The following is a 16,849-nucleotide window of genomic DNA, read 5'->3' on the forward strand; positions in this document are numbered from 1 at the left end:
TTTTACTCTAAATTGAGCCTTTGAATTTTTCTTGGTTTCTATAAGAGCCCCAGTTGGTTTTAAAAAGGGCAATTTTGAAAGTCCAGAAGAAGAGGGAAAGACATCCATCCTTTCATTATCCAGCACGGTGCCCCAGGCTGAGCTGGACTTAGAGTGAAATGGGCAAAATCTACCCCAGTTGGTTTTTGTTATCACTCCCAGGTTACATATGTTCCATTTAAAAGGGAAATTTCTTTCCCCTTGTTCCTTCTTTCATTGCTTTTATTCATTCATTTGAAAAAATAGTTCTTGAATGCCATCCATGTATCTGATTGCTCTGGGTGCTGAGGATGAATCAATAGGCAGAAAGAGACAATGCCTGTTTCCCCCCTTGGAGATTGCAGTCTAGTAAAAAGAGTCAAATAAATATGTCAGATAGTGATAAATGTTATGAAGGAAAACTGAACAATGAAGGGGGTAGAGAATAATCTTAATAGTTTATTTTATTTGATCTTATCAGAAAACTCGTTTTAGTGAAAAGTACAGGGCAAAGAGCCAACTTTTTTTTTTCTCAAAATAGTCGATCAGTTGTCCTACTCTTATTTATTCAATAGTCCCTACCCTTTGCCCATTACATCCAATGCTGTCTTTTGCATATATTGGATCATTTTATGCTAGGATATAGTTCTAGATTTGCCTTGCACATCCAACATCACAACACGGTTTGATAATTATATGCTCTATAGAGCACTTTGCAGCCTCATAGAGAAAGTCTTCCTTCATTACTTTATCTTGGCTGCTTTCTCCAGTTTGTTCTTCCAGATAAATTTTAGAAACCATTTTTGGCATAACATGAAAAGGGAAAATCTCACTGGAATTTTGATCGAAATTGCATTAAGACTATAAAATACTTTAAGATTCACATCGTTAAGATGTTCAATCTTTAATCTAGGAGAATAGCATGTCTCTACACTCACTGTTATGTCTCTGGTTTTGTCTTTAAGCAAAATTTTTTCAACATGTTTTTAACATAAACCAAAATCTAAGTTTTAAGATGATATATTTGGATCTAAAAATGCACCTGTGTTTTTAAAATCCTTATCAATATATCGTTTCTCCCACCTAGGTAAATATTTTCCTTTTATTTTTTATATAAGCTTTATAAAAGATTGTGATTCTGAAGAACCTTAATGATTTATGAGAATTCAGTAGAAAAGTATAAATTTTATTATTATGCCAGTACATCTCAAGGAAAGATGAAAATAATTTTAAAAGTTCTCATAAAATTTTTGAGTTCCCTCTGAATATGTTCCAGTAACTATTTTTAATTAGTCATAGGTGAACCATATTCCCCCTTGTTTTATTCATTCTCAAAAACAACAGCTATTAATAGAAATCTGCCTGCATCAGTTCTCTGTAATGATAGTTATCTTCCTTTACTGAGAATAATGAAACTTCGAGTGACCTTGTACTTTATGGCTCAAAAAGGATTGCAGCTGCTAAGCAACAAGAGCTTTCATCAGACTTCATGAGATTAGGAGCACTAAATATGACACACTCCCAGGTGAGGGTGTCATTAACTCTCTCACTGGAAACCAGATCTGTGCGTGAGTATGTGCACATGTGTGCCTATAAGTCACTAATATTTTAGCCTAGAGGAATTCCCGATCCATTTGATCCAAGAGGGATCAGCATTTGTTGGGCTTAATTTCACACTATCATAAGGAAGGCAGGATCCTTTGTTTGATACCAAACCAGTTGCCATGGCGTCGATTTCAACTCATGGAGACCCGTGTATGTCAACGTAGAACTGCTCTCCATAGGATTTTCAATGGCTGGTTTTTGAAAGTAGGTCGTCACGTGTTTCTTCTGAGGTACCTCTGAGTAGGTTCGAAAAGCCTTTCGGTTAGCAGCCTCGTGTGTTAACCATTTGCACCACTCAGGAGCTTTGCAGCTACTTTCATTTAAAAACTTCAAGACCACCACCAAAGTGGATAGCTATATTCAAAGGTAAAGTGGCATATTTGCAAAGATCAGTCTGGAATTCTGTGCCTTCCCCCAGAAACATGGGGCAGTTTTTTAAACCTGTAACGGAATTGCTGCTCCATAAGAGGCTGAAGAATAGCTTCATCCAACATATCAACAACTAGGATGTTTGTTACTCTGAAGAAAATTCTTGCTGCCACAGCTTAGTGATTTTTTTTTTTTTTTTACAGCTTAGTGATTACCAAAGTTTTAGATTCCGTGGCCGAATTTTTTGTTGCCTTTTTTTTTTTTTTTACTAGGGAGGGACTGTCATAGGAATTTCAATTAGGGATCCAATCAAGGGGTGCGGGCTGAGGGGTAACTAAACTTATACTCTTCTGGCACCATGCACCATCATTTCATAAAAGGAGGACATTTTTTAACACCCAGTTTTTATAAAGGACATAATCTAAGAAAAATATTCAATCCTTTACATTGACCAATTTTAGTTTTCCTTAAATTTTTGTCATAAATCTTTGTCAAAAGCCAGCACTGGTCTAGGAAGAGCATTTGGAAACCACCACTGAAGCTAGAAGATTTGGGATGTGGACCAGCTAATCATGGTGGTAGCAATGACAGAGCACCAGAATGACTATGCCCCTGTGCAATGAAAGATCCATATTCTGATCAGAGAAGCCAAGAACAGAATCCCCTCCCCAGAGTCGTGCTACCCTCTGATAATGTTAATCAGAAGGTGCCTGGTGGCGCAGTGGTAAAGCACTCTGCTGCTAACCAAAAGGTTGGCAGTTCAAACTCACCAGCTGCTCCATGGAAGAAAGATATGGCAGTCAACCTTGGAAACCCTGTGGGGCGGTTCTACTCTGTCCTTACAAGTTGGAATCATCTAGACAGCAACAGGTTTGGGTTTAATGTTGATCAAGGAGTCCTTGAGTAGTGCAAATGCTAACACACTCGACTGCTAATCAAAAGATTGGAGGTTCGAGTCTACCCAGAGGCACCTTAGAAGAGAGTTCTGGCTATCTAATTCCAAAAATCAGCAATTGAAAACCCTATGGAGCACAGTCCTACTCTGACACACTTGAGATCACCATGAGTCAGAGGTGACTTGACGACAACTGATTAATGTTGATCAATGCAGAAAACACAAAGTGTGTGTATGTATTTGGAGGGTGTTTAGGGAGGCAGAGAGAGACGACATTTCAGCACCTATCACTAACACCACCACCATCTCTGAGGGGACACTGTTTACTGTGTTTGAATGGATTATAGCTGAGATGGAAGGGGGGTGGGCATTAAATCCACTGTATGAAATGCCTGCTGTGTTGATTTTGTGATTAGTTCTTTCTACCTGTATTAAAGCATTATAGCTTCCTCTGCTAGGAAATTTCATATAAAGAAAGAGACATACCCAAACCAAATTCTCTCAACTGGATACTAAAGCAGAAATGCCTAACCAACTCATAGAACTATTTTGTATTTGCACAGCTAAGGACTTGAAGATCTTCATTTGACAAACAGGAAGACAGGTCCAAAGAAGTGAATTTACCCAAGATTACATGGCTAACTTATGGTTAGACCAGCAGTACAATTCAAGTCATTCCCACCCTGGACTGATCAACATTACTAACTGCCATTGTCACTGCACTGGCCAAGTGTCTATCCCAATATGTTGAAATTTGCACACACACAAAAAAAAAAAATTAGTAAAAGGACTGATTACATGCAATATCCCTTTGACCATCAAATGTTCTTAGGGCATATAAAATATATTTTCATTTATGAAAATGTTACCGAGTATAGGTTTTAAGTCATGCACTTTACATATGCAGTGAAGCTGAAATATAATTCTGGATTTTATATGCCTAATTCCATCTTGAAACTGATATTGGCCTGGCAATAACGATTGGAAGTATTTCCTAAACAATCGACTCAAAATTATCATTTTCTTGTAGTATGAACAAAATGAAAAGTATGTCCACAACCCACATACACTGTCTATTTTAAAACAAATACCAAACCCACTGCTGTGGAGTTGATTCTGACATATAGTGACCCTATAGGACAGGGCAGAACTGCCTCACAGGGTTTCCTAGACTATAAATCTTTACGGAAGCAGACTGCCACATCTTTATCTGGGTTAAAATGAGTAAAAAAAAAAAAAAAAGTTGAAATGAGTAGAAAAAAAAAGTGAGTAGGAGGGCTTAATTCCAAAAAGCATTTAATACAGGTTTTTTTTGTCTTTAATCTTTGGAAAACTTAGCACATAGATGCACAACATTTAGCCTCTGTGGACAATGCTTGCATTCTTTTTTACATATGGAGAAACGGATTCCTATGAGAGAAGAGGCTTATAGAAGAATGCTTGAAATGGCATGCAACCAGTATTCAGCTTAGATGAAATCACTGCTGCCACCCACTGCCTTGTCTGTGGCAGACATTCCCTCATTTCCTGCATTTCATCCTATTTCGTCTCAGTTAACAAACAGCCAAGAATCACAGAACTTCGTACAATTTTCATTATAGTCTTTTTGCCCCCCTACTGTGCCCTTCTGTGGTTGAAATACATATCCTATTTATTACAGAAGCAACAGAGAAGAATGTCCCTGTCTCAAGGACAACTTCCAGTGCAAAGACATGGAACAGAGCCTGGAGCACTGTTTTCCAGGCTCTAAAGCTAGTGCCAGTCTTTTAAAAGGGAAGGCAGCACAAGGGGACACTAGGGAACAGTGAAGGGAGAAATAAAAATGGTGTGGATCTGCAGTACCTGTAGTTCTGTCTGGGCCTCCTTGCTCAAGTTGGAGCGCTGAAGATAAAAAAAAGGAAATGATTGAGAGAATATATATAGACAAGTAGATTGCTATAAATGGTATTTGAGAGTATTAAATGATACAAAGCAACAAATACCTATTAACTTAAAATTGTAGGGGGATGGAATGTTCTAGAACTGAGAATCAGTGTACACACCAAGCATGGATTATATATTCTAGAATGGCAACAATGTCAAACATACTTATTAAAATATATTGAAAATAATCTTGTTTTTATTTTCTTTCAGAAAATACATGAGCTATGTGCAGTGTCTTGTGGCCATTATCATTATATAGGGCTGGTGGCAAGTAGAGGGCTAGTTTATGGAACGTAGTTAAGCTTGCTTTCTGCAGTTTTATTTTGGATCCCATTGCTGAACTCATCATCAATCCATTCTGACTCATAGCAATCCTGTAGGACAGAGTATAACTACCCCATAGGGTTTCTAAGGCTGTAAATCTTTATGGTAGCAGACTGCCATATCTTTCTCCAGCAAAGCATCTGGTGGGTTCATGCTGCTGACCTTATGGTTAGCAGCTGAGCACTTAACCACTGCTTCGCCAGGGCTCCTTGTGTTTTTGGTAGGAGATTATATATTAACTTAAGACTTTGGTCAAAAAAGGACTGTAAAATGGTGATGAGAAGAAGATGGATGAATAATAGGAGGGCAAAAAATGCGCTGGCTTACAGGCTACTCCCATGGAACCAAAACTTTTGGGTTTATTTGGTTGAATGGTTAGTGATTCAAGTAGTATTAGGCTCATAGAATTAATAATTAAGTTAATTGTAATATTCTGTTCATGGGGCCACGTCACTTTTGGTGTGTATGAAGCCTTTGTATTATTTCACTTTTCCCTGCATCCCCTACTCTGACACCCATTACCCTCCACTTTCTCATAGGTATATAATCCAATGGGTTTAATACTTAGCATAGTGGTTAAATGCCAGAACCTCAGAGCCAGTCTGCCAGGGTTCAAATCTCAACTCCACCACTTAACATCTGTGTGGCCTTAGACAAGTTAATTTTGGCGTGCCTCAGTTTCCTTTTACAAAATGGGGCTAATAGTAATATTTGTGAGGATTAAATGAGTTAATATAAAAACATTTAGAGTGGTTGTAATTCAAATAGTAAGCTATTATATATTTAAAGGTTTTTTTTGTGTATGTATGTATTTTATATTTATGGACATGTGCTATAGGTCTATTTCTAGTTTTTAAAACTGAATCTTGTATTTTTAAGATCCTCACATGTTGGTATATATAATTTTAGTTTTGTGCATAGAATTTCTTAGCATCCCACATGTATTTATTCTCCCAGTGATGAACACCAAAAGCCTCCAATCTGAACCACTGCTAACACCCCTGGGATAAACATTCCTTTCAATTAGTGGTTCTCAAACTTCAGCGTGTACCAGAAGGGCTTGTTAAAACATGGATTTCTTGACCCCCACCCCACAGTAAGCCTGGGATGGAGCCCAGGAATTTGCATTTCTAACAAGATGCCGATAGTCCAGGCACCACACTTTTGAGAACCACTGCTGTAAATGTTCCTGTAAAAAGCCTGGGCCAAGTTTATATGCCTTAGAGGGGAATGGCTGGATCTTAGGGTGTATATACATTTAATGCTATTGAGTTGCCCTCCAAAATGGTGTACCAGTCTACACTCCCTTTGATGGTTCAAGGATGTTCCCTATATCCTAGTCAAACATTATAATATCTAATCTTCTAATTTTTGCCATAAAATAATTTTAGGAGCTTTTCTCTGGTTAGTAGCCAGGTAGAACATCATTTTATATGCGTCTTAGGTATTTGGGCTTGCTCCTCTAGGAATTTCCTTTCTGTATTCTTTGCCGTTATCTTATTTTCCCCCATCTTCTTTTATTGTTTTTTTTTTTATTATTATTATTTGAAAAAGTTCCTTTATATCTTATAAATTGATTTTTGGTTTGTGATCTAGAAATACTTTCTCTAGACTTTCAACTTATTCTATGTAGCACAGAATTCCTTAACTGTAGTCAATCCATTTATTTTACCTCATGTTTTGTTCATTTTAAGCTTTCATATTTTTATTATTTTAACTTTTACGTTTCATATTAAGTCTTTAATCCATCTGAAATTCCCCTTTTGTATTTGCTGAAGGGATTCAACTTCCAACCTCCGTTTAGTGACCTGTCCTCTTATTGGTTCTAGTGACCCATCCTCTGATTGGTTCAATGCCTTCAATTGAACACTTTCCTCTTTTTCCCACTAGTTTGTGGTTTCACCTCAGCCATCAAACAAGTTTCTCTGTAAACATGGGTCTATTGTTAAGGCCTTGGTGAATTTCTCCATTCGTATATTAGTTCAATAGTGTTTGGGGAAGTGTTATATTTTGTAGTATGTCATTTTAGATAAGTTTGCTGAGTTCCTCCAAAAGTCTGACTGGAATTTGAATTGCATTGAATTCTAGATTAATTTTGGGGAAAAATTAAAATCTTTTAAAATTTGTTACTTATCCATTTGTTTGGTAGTTTTCAATATTTTTGTGAAGTTTGTTCATTCTTTATCACTTCCTAGATATATATTTTGCTGCTATTGGGAGTTGTTTTCCATTGCATTTCCTACATGGTTTTTGCTGGTATAGAAGAATGTTATTGATTCTGTATTGACCTTAAATCCATAACCTTGATGATCTTTAAGTTCCTTTTCTATCCATATATCTTTTATTTCTTCCTTACTGCACTGGTTTATAATTCTTGTTGGACTGTATTTTCTGTAGCATGTATTTTGTTGTTGTTCTTCTTGACTTTAAAGGCAATGAGTCTAAAATTTGTCCATATATATGATACATGCTTGGGGTTATGACATATATCCTTTATCATGTTAAGGGACTTTCCTTCTATTCCTATAAAATCCTAGATACTAGGCTATAAAAAAAAAAAATTCTACATTTATAGAGATAATTATGTGATTTTTCCCCTTTATCCTTTAATGTTTTAGATTGCATTGATTTTAAAGTCTGCATTTCTGAAAAACTGTACTTGATTATGATGTATTTTTCTTATTACATTGTTGGATTCAATTGGATGTTTTATTTAGAATTATTGAATCTATGTTCAAAATGAAATGAGCCTACATTTTTTTCTCATTCTGTTATTACTTTTATACTACCACTTATTGGAGCCAGTGTAATACCCCATGAGAGAAATTAGGTAGCTATCCTTTCTCCTGTAAAGCTATCTGGGCACAGTTGCTTTTAGGGTAAGGAAAGATCTACAAATACCATTTAAATTTATTTAATGGCTGTTATCTAGCTTAGTTTTTTATTTCTTATTGCACTAATCTGCTTATACCCACCCCACCCCCAAATTTCAGGGTTTGAAATTTATTGGTATACAGTTAATGTTTTATTTTCATTTTAGTATAATATGTAGTTATGGAAACTCTAGTGGCATAGTGGTTAAGAGCTACAGCTGCTAATCAAAAGGTCAGCAGTTCAAATCCACCAGGCACTCCTTGGAAACCCTATGGGGCAGTTCCATCCTGTCCTTTAGGGTCACTATGATCTGGAATTGACTCGACGGCAACAGGTTTTGGTATGTAGTTATATTTTCCTCTTTTTCATGCTAAATTTTTAATCACAACTTCTCCCTCAATGTACTAGTCAGTATTGTCAATTTTTTTTACCCCTCCTCCACTTTTTTTTTTTAATTTTAATCATTTCAAGCACTATGCTTTGGTTTTGCTGAACTTCTAATTTTGTTCTGCTATTTTCTCTATTACTTTTCCCTTTTATCTTCTGGGATTTATCCTGTTTTTCCTCCTGTAGCTTGTTAAGTTGAATACTTAGCTCGAGTTTTCTATCCTTTAATTTTATCACCTTCCAGAATAAGACAGGTATATTAATCTCACTCATACCTGCCTCTGGCCTCTTCCTCCCCTCCACCCTGATATACTGGTATCATCTAGAATTGTAATTCGGGGTTACTTTTGATGGGATTATTGCTTTGTTTTACTCCATGGACATCTTGAATTTAGTTTCTTGAGAGAGAAGTCCAATATTAATTTTAGTCTTTTCCCTTTGCAGGTTATGTACTTTTTTCCTCTAGAGCCCTTTAAAATTTTCTGTCATTAATCTTAAATTTTACTATAATGGTTTATATGTAGGACTTTTCTTCTGTTATGTCCTGTTCTTCATATCTGAAGGCTTTCAGCATCTCTCATTGTGGGAAAGACTTGGTCATTACAACCTCAAATATTTACACTGCCTATGTATTTTCTCTTCTTCTTTGAGGCTCATTATTCTATTAAGGGACAATATCATGACTAGCTATGTTCTCCATATTTCTTATAATTTACTTTTACATTTTCCTTCTTTTCACCTATTTATACCTTCAGGGAGATGTCCTCAACCTGACTTTCATCAGCTCAGTCATTAACTGAGCTCTTAAACTGTTCTAGTTTCCATATGGAGCTCTGGTGATACAGTGGTTAAGAGCTTGGCTGCTAACCAAAAGATCGGCAATTTGAACCCACCAGCCACTCCTTTGAAATCCTATGAGGCAGTCTTACTCTGTCCTATAGGGTCGATATGAGTCAGAATCTACTTGGAGGCAAAGAGGAATTTCCATATAGAGCAGCACCAAGTGGCACTTAATTTTGTCCTCTGGTTTCCATTTCATGTGGTGAGGGGCACACTCAGGCCACCTATTCTTCTGGCACCTGCTAATTTCTCATTACATTCTAGCAGGGGTTGGGGACCCCTCTGATATTAACCAACCAACTTCTAGCTGGCTTTGAGTTGCTGACATTTTTCAGCATTGATGAAGCAATATGAGCAAGAGAACTCTGCGGTATTCAATTTCCCTCCATGCTACCCAGCGCTTATCTACTTCGGGTTACTGTTCCTCACCAACCCCAAACATTGGGATCCAACTACCTTTTGCCACCCAGATGATCTCATAGTTTTATGCCATTTTGTCAGATCCATCTACCTCCTTCTCATGTGTGTTTCGTTTACAGGGTTAATGGCTGGAAGGAAATTATGAGCACCTCCTGTATGTCATCTTGTAGCAACAGAAATAAAGAATAATTTCCAGAAACTGTATTTTTTACGAGCATCAAGGCAGAATATATTTTGTAGAAATCAACTTCTGGTTTTAGAATGTGGAGGCCCCATTTTAGAAGGAAGAGAGTACCAGTGAACTGGGCTCATAGGAGAATAAAATGGAGTCTTAAGAGGAAGTGATAGAGGATAAGAAAAGCAAAAGAGATCTCCCATGCTATACCCTGAAAGTCAGTTAACTCCCAAATTAGAACTTGTTACCTCCAGGGGCTCTAAGAATACAAAAATGCCACATTCTTGCACATTCATCCTTTCTTTCCTAGGCTGCACACTCCCTTATGTTATAAAACAGACATACTTTCCCTATTTCTAAGTTTAAGGATCAAATTATTTTTCTTCTCCTTACCCCAGAGTCAACCTACCGACACCAAGCAACCATTGATGATGAAGTCGTTTCCATGGAGATACTAGATACTGCTGGACAGGTGAATAAAGACTTCAACTAAAATATTTTCTGGATCAAATAAAAATGACTCATATATAATATGAACAAAATTAAGACAATTTCAATTAGTTTTTACATTATACCTAAAGATTTTTTTATCTAGTTGTCTAGCCATTTTACGTATTAACATGTCTACAGCCTTGTATGCATCTTTATGTCAATAAGGTTTTGAAAATACCACAATACTTACATGATATTGTCTAGAATAGAATTTTTCATCTGTTTTATGAGATAGCAAGATATTAATAGGTTTTCATGCTCAAATGTGTTTTGGAAATGCTCAGATAAACAGGTATCTATCTTTACTAAAGGAGTTCTCAGAACCTTTAGTATTCTAATGGGTGAGATGAATCTTTGAGAGAGATGTAGTATATATTATATCCCAAACTTAACATGACAATTATAGACAATTAACCACCAGGGTCAATACAACAAAGAAGAATTACAGAGAGTCAAATGCTAAGGCAGGTTGTTTGGTTTTTGTTTTTTCCCCAAAAATGCTTTATTCTAGGAATCTGTTCTGCAACATTCTTTCAGCATGTCACCAACACAGCCTATTGAAAGTCTGAGTTATGTAATTAAACAAGTTATTTTTAGAAAACTACTATAAACTTGCTTTGAGGTCAGTCAATTCTGAGATTACAAAGCATTCACATCCTAGATGGATTTACTCCCCAAAGAGAAATGAGCACTAGAATGAGAGTTAGGAAGAAGGTTTCCATAATAGTTTATCAGTAACATGTGACTCCAAGAGGACTTGAATTATTTCATCCAAAAATGTTATTGCAACTAATTGTACACTTTTCCTTCTCATCACCTCCTCCTTCCTATAGGAACTCTTAGCATTCCACAAAGAACAGATTCTAAAGAGGGAGGCAGCAGGGAAGTACATGCCTCCAGGATCATTTGAGCCCATGAAGGCATTGCTTTTCCAGCTCACACATTCTTCCTTCCTAGGAAGGAGTGATCGACCCCTTTGAGAATCACTTCAAATAAGTGTCATTATTGGGGTTGCATAACATTTGGGGAGTGATGAAGTAGAGGGGGAAAAAAACTGCCTTAGCATTTGACTCTGTATGTAGTTCTTTGTTGTTATACTCCCCCTGGTCTAATGGTCTAATCTGAAGAGAGAGAAGATTTAAAAAAAAAATCTCACTGAGCTAAATCACTGAGCTGTGACTAATTCTGATCCCTACAGGGTGGGTTAAGAACAATCTGTCTGCTACCAATTTGCCAATTTATTAGTTTTGATTAAAAGTCTGAGGCAATATGCTCAACTAAGATTATGGTTTCCCTGAAATATCTTAGTATGAGTAAGCAATGCTTCTATTCCAAACTGTTTGAGAAAGTAAGTCTGTACAGGCAGACTACCAAGTAATTTTAATTACACTGAATATGGTCTTGTTGTTAGGTGCCTTTGACTCAGTTTCAGCTGATAACCACAACACTGAATATAAAGAATAATAATTAAGCAGTATCTACACCTTACAATTACCTCCAGGTCTCCCAGCTGCCATTTTTCTTTGCCTACAGGAAGACACCATTCAGAGGGAAGGACACATGCGATGGGGGGAAGGCTTTGTGCTGGTCTATGACATTACTGACCGAGGAAGCTTTGAGGAAGTGCTCCCACTTAAGAACATCCTGGATGAGATAAAAAAGCCCAAGAATGTGACTCTCATCTTGGTTGGGAACAAGGCAGACTTGGACCACTCCCGACAGGTTAGTACAGAAGAAGGGGAGAAGCTGGCCACAGAGTTGGCATGTGCTTTTTATGAGTGTTCTGCCTGCACTGGAGAAGGAAACATCACCGAGATATTCTACGAGCTGTGCCGGGAGGTGCGTCGCCGGAGGATGGTCCAGGGCAAGACGAGGCGACGTAGCTCCACTACACACGTCAAGCAGGCCATTAACAAGATGCTCACCAAAATCAGTAGCTAGGTAGCTCTGCCCCTGAGGAAGCCCTGCTGAGGTGGGTCAGGTAATTGGAAACATACTCTCACCCATTTCTTCCCTTCTAAAAATAAGTCAAAATACTCCATTCCTTGTTTTGACTCTGGGAAATATTTGGGCTTCCCATTGTTACCAGCCTTCCATATATTGGGAGGTTTAAGAGTGTTTTATGCAATCACAATGCTGACAGTATCCCTCTTTCTTGCTTGAATACATATACTTCAATGCAGTTTGAACATTCAGTTCTGAAATGGTTGGGTTCATATTAAACTATCTTTAGGCATCTTCACTTGAAGTCTTTTCAAAGGCATTTTTAAATTTCTCGTCAAAGACAGCAAAATGATTATCTTAACAGTCTAAGATAATAGAATATACAGTAAAAACAGAGGAAGGATAATTTAGTTATTAGAGCAGTTATTAAAACATTTGAAGTGAGGATTTTCTGAATTATCTTAAGTCATGTATTTTAGTCCTTTATTTGGCTCTTAAATGCAAACATATTCTAAGGTTTTCCTCTGTAATATAGAGAGTTCCATTTCAACTTGAGTTGCTTCTCTCAATGATCAATAGATCATTGCACTCTAATTTTCTACCTTAGTTTAAACACTATTTTAATTTTAACAACAAAGGCAGTAGGACCCCACAGTCCAGATCCTACTAGGCCATTTCTCACCAATTTCAGTGTGGTACAAACACATTAGCAATCTTTTCACCAAACCCTGGCTTTATTGAATGCTAGTAGAGGATTTAATGTTAAACATGCCTGCCTAATTTCTCTACTTTAACCACCTAAGTAGAGAGACAGAACAGGAAACAAGAATGAAGCTTAACTACTCTTCCATTGGAGAGTCTAAGCTCTGTGTCAGATACAGACAGAAAAATTAGCCTCCAATTCATTGAGTTGACCACATGACTTCTTTTAATATTTTGGGTAAATTAACTGAGTTAGGAGAATTCAGAAAAGAATGGATGGTTAAAGTTTACTATACCTGAAAAAATGTATGTAAAACAGATTTTTGTATTGTGAAAGTGTAGTATATAATTGCTACAACTTTATGATTCTTTCCTCCCTGTTATGCCCCTATATATCAAGATTTGGGCACTTTATTTTAGAAGAAAATATATATCTTTTACATACATATGTATTTATAAATGCATAGATATGTGTATAAAAATTTGTAAGAGTTGGAAGCTTTAATTCACCAATGCATTTGGACAACTTGGTGTAGCTGACTTTATTTTATGTGAACGTAATAAAAAAGCCTCATTTTCACATTCTGTCACCTCCTGGCAATCTTCTTGTGATAACATGAAGGATTTGAAATTTTGGGAGAGACAATTGAATTGCAGAGTTGATGAATCAGTGAACCTGATATAAAATGAGCTCCTGTTCATAATAATAGCTAATACTTTCGGAGTGCTATTTTAAGCACTTTATTATCTCTCATCAAATTCTCATAAATACTGTATGTAAGAGATAGTACTATAGCCATAATTACAGAGAGATGAAGATACTGAGACACAACAAAAAAATGTAATTTAACCAATTTTGCACAGCTATTTAGTGGTAGAGGCAAGATTTGAACCCTTTGAGTCAGACTATTATCCACTACAGTTCTGGTCCATTAGCTGCGGGGATGAAGACACAGAAGCAGGTAATATAGGGAAGACTTGTTTCATTTATGCATGCATTCATTAACCAACAAATACATGTTGAGGCTCTCAACATATGTTGAGCACGTAACTTCACACGAGTTAGTCCATTTGATAAGTCTGAGCTAAACCTTGAAGGATATACATGACTTATCCAGGAAAGAAAGATGGTGAAAATATTCTAGACAGAGGGAATAGCATGAAACCAAAATACAGAGACATGAAAAGTGATGATGGGTGTGGTAATTGAAAGCAATTTGGAGGGCCAGAATATCATATTTAGGAGTAAAAAGGAAAGGATAGCAGAAGGAAGGAATTAAGAGAAAGAAAAAAATATGGAGGTAGGAGATAAAAAGTTAAAAATGCATACTTATGCAAGCTTACTTAACTAATTAAGAGACCAAGTAGGTAAACTCAGCTGTGATTTATTTTCAGTAATATAATGAGGTAGGGGAAATGGAAGCTGACTAAAAGATTTTTTTTTTTTTACCATGTTCTAGAATGACAGTCTCTTTCATTCTCCCATATCTACACTTGAGAATACAGTTCAGCCAGTTCCTATTAAGATCAAGCTCCTAAGGAGGCATTGTGAAATACCCAGGTACCACATTTGTGTCAAAAACCAAGTGCAATGCACAGCCACCAGCAGCTTTCCCAGATATGAGTACAAATCCAGCCCTGTTAAAAATCATAGACCCACTGGCATAAGTCCCAGCTGGTAATTACAAAAGCAGAACATGGGATTGCGCCAATATACATTAGTAATTCCTCTGATGCTCCAGGCTTCTCCACAAACCAAGGTTATAAACAAGCTAATCCTACTAAATTGTTTGGAAGCTGAGCTTCATTTTCATGAACGCCAATGAAGCAAGACTGACATTGGAAAGAGTAGGAATATGGTTTTATTTTCAGTGTTAATAGCATATCATTCATCTGGTCATGATGAAGTAAAGCAACTGGATTTACCCTCACACAGAAAACTAGAAACAACCAGACAAAATACATAAAACAATGCCTTTCAGAAACAAGGTAAATCCAGCTTACTTCCAGGTAGTAGGTTCCAGGAAACAGTATAGGAAACAGATACCCAAAAAGAACGTGGCAGACTCACTGAGTTGAACAGACAAAAATCAGAGGCCAAGGGGATAAGAATTTGTGGATAAATGCTAAGAAGTAGTGAAATGCACAGAGAGAAAGCTCCAGAGATCTCCAGAAGTGTTCCCTTTAGTCTTTGGTTGAGTGTGGATTTGTGCATGGTGAGATGAAACTAACAGAGACTGGAGAATGAAGCACTGAAAAGCAGTAGTCCAAAAATTTAGGGGACTATATATAGGGCTGGGAATAGTTTGTATTCCTACCAGCAAGAGGGGAAAGACCTTATAATACACAGGGCATCAGGTAGAGTTCTCAGAAGGACATTGTGTTAGTTACGAGTCTATGTTAACCCTAAATCTGGCTTCTGCACTAAAGAGGCATTAAAGTTTAAGTCTAGAAAAAAATCAAACTGAGTCCAAGTAACTTGGATGTACCAGAACAAAATCTAATACATGATAAAAAGGTTTACAAAAAATTCTTGCACCCAGCAAGAGAAAAATTAAAATGTCTGTCATTCAGTCAAAATTTACTATGCATGCAAAGAAACAAGAAAATGACACAAATAGAAGAAAAATCAATCAATAGAAACATACAAAAGATGACAGGTGATAGGATTATCAAATTAAAAAATTAAAACAGCATTTATTATAAACAGGCTTCATATGTTCAAGAAGGTAGAGAAAAAGCATTAACATAATGCACAGAAAAATAAAAGATACAAATAAGGCCCTAAATGGAACTTCCAGTGATGAAAAATACATTTGAAATAAAAATACACTTGGATTGACGTCAGATTACACACTGAAGAAATGACCACTCAACTTGATGACATAGCGATAGAAACTATCCAAAATGAAGAAAAAATAAATATCAAACAGTCTAAGAAAATTATGATTTGAGTCCCAGAAGTAAAGGTGAGTGACAGTGGGACACAAAAAAATATTGGAACAAACAATGGCTAAAAAAAAAAATTTGAGATTTGATGAAAATTATAAACCTACAGCTTAAAGAAGCTTAATAGACTTCAAGGAGTGAAAAACAAAACAAAACCAAGGTACATCAAAATCAAATTGCCGAAGAGCAGTGATAAAGAGAAAATTTTAAAAGCGGCCAGAGTGGGTAAAAATACACATTATGTAAAGAAGAACAAAGGATGGTTGGTAGACTTTACTTTCCAAACTACGCAAGCCAGAAGATTTGAGTGACATCTTTAAATCATTGAAAGAAAAAAATATGTCAACTTAGAATTCTATTCCAAATGAAAATATCCTTCAACTATGATGGTGAAATAAAGACCAGTTATAAAGGTGAAATAAAGACTATGTAATACGATAAAAGAGCTAATTGAATTTACCACCATCAAATCTGTACTTCCAGAAATGTTAAAAGAACATTTCTTAAGAGGGAAAATGTACACAATGAAAATGTAGATCTACACAAAGAATGAAGAAAACTGGGAATGGTACTTATGAAAATAAATATAAAAGGTATTTTTTTCTCATTTTAAATCATAATTGACTTTTTGAACAATGTATTATAGGGTTATAACACATGTAGAAGTAAAATATATAGTAACAGTAACACAAAGGATGAGAGGGGGAAATGGAAGTGTAGGTTGTAGTTTTCTTAAACTATATGTATAATGTGATAATATTATTTGAAGGTAGACTACTAAAAGTTAAATATGTGTATTGTGAACATTAGAGCAACCACTAAAAAATAAAATAAAAAAATCTGGTGCCGTCAAGTCAATTCTGACTCACAGCAACCCTATAGAATAGAGTAGAACTGCCCCATAGGGTTTCCAAGGCTGTAATCTTTATGGG

General features: G+C 36.3%; 1 protein-coding gene across 1 annotated transcript in view; it reads left to right on the top strand.

Annotated features, from left to right (window-relative positions):
• The window catches only part of RERG (RAS like estrogen regulated growth inhibitor), a 155,932-nt gene extending 140,944 nt beyond the window's left edge, over positions 1–14,988 (top strand). The window contains exons 4-5 of the mRNA XM_010595152.3: positions 10,229–10,302; positions 11,856–14,988. Of these exons, the coding sequence (XP_010593454.1) occupies positions 10,229–10,302; positions 11,856–12,263 (482 nt within the window). The 3' untranslated portion in view covers positions 12,264–14,988. The remainder of the gene's footprint in view (positions 1–10,228; positions 10,303–11,855) is intronic.
• The last annotated feature ends 1,861 nt before the right edge of the window (positions 14,989–16,849 follow it).

Source organism: Loxodonta africana, chromosome 4 (genome assembly GCF_030014295.1).
Source record: "Loxodonta africana isolate mLoxAfr1 chromosome 4, mLoxAfr1.hap2, whole genome shotgun sequence".
Classification (NCBI taxonomy): domain Eukaryota; kingdom Metazoa; phylum Chordata; class Mammalia; order Proboscidea; family Elephantidae; genus Loxodonta; species Loxodonta africana.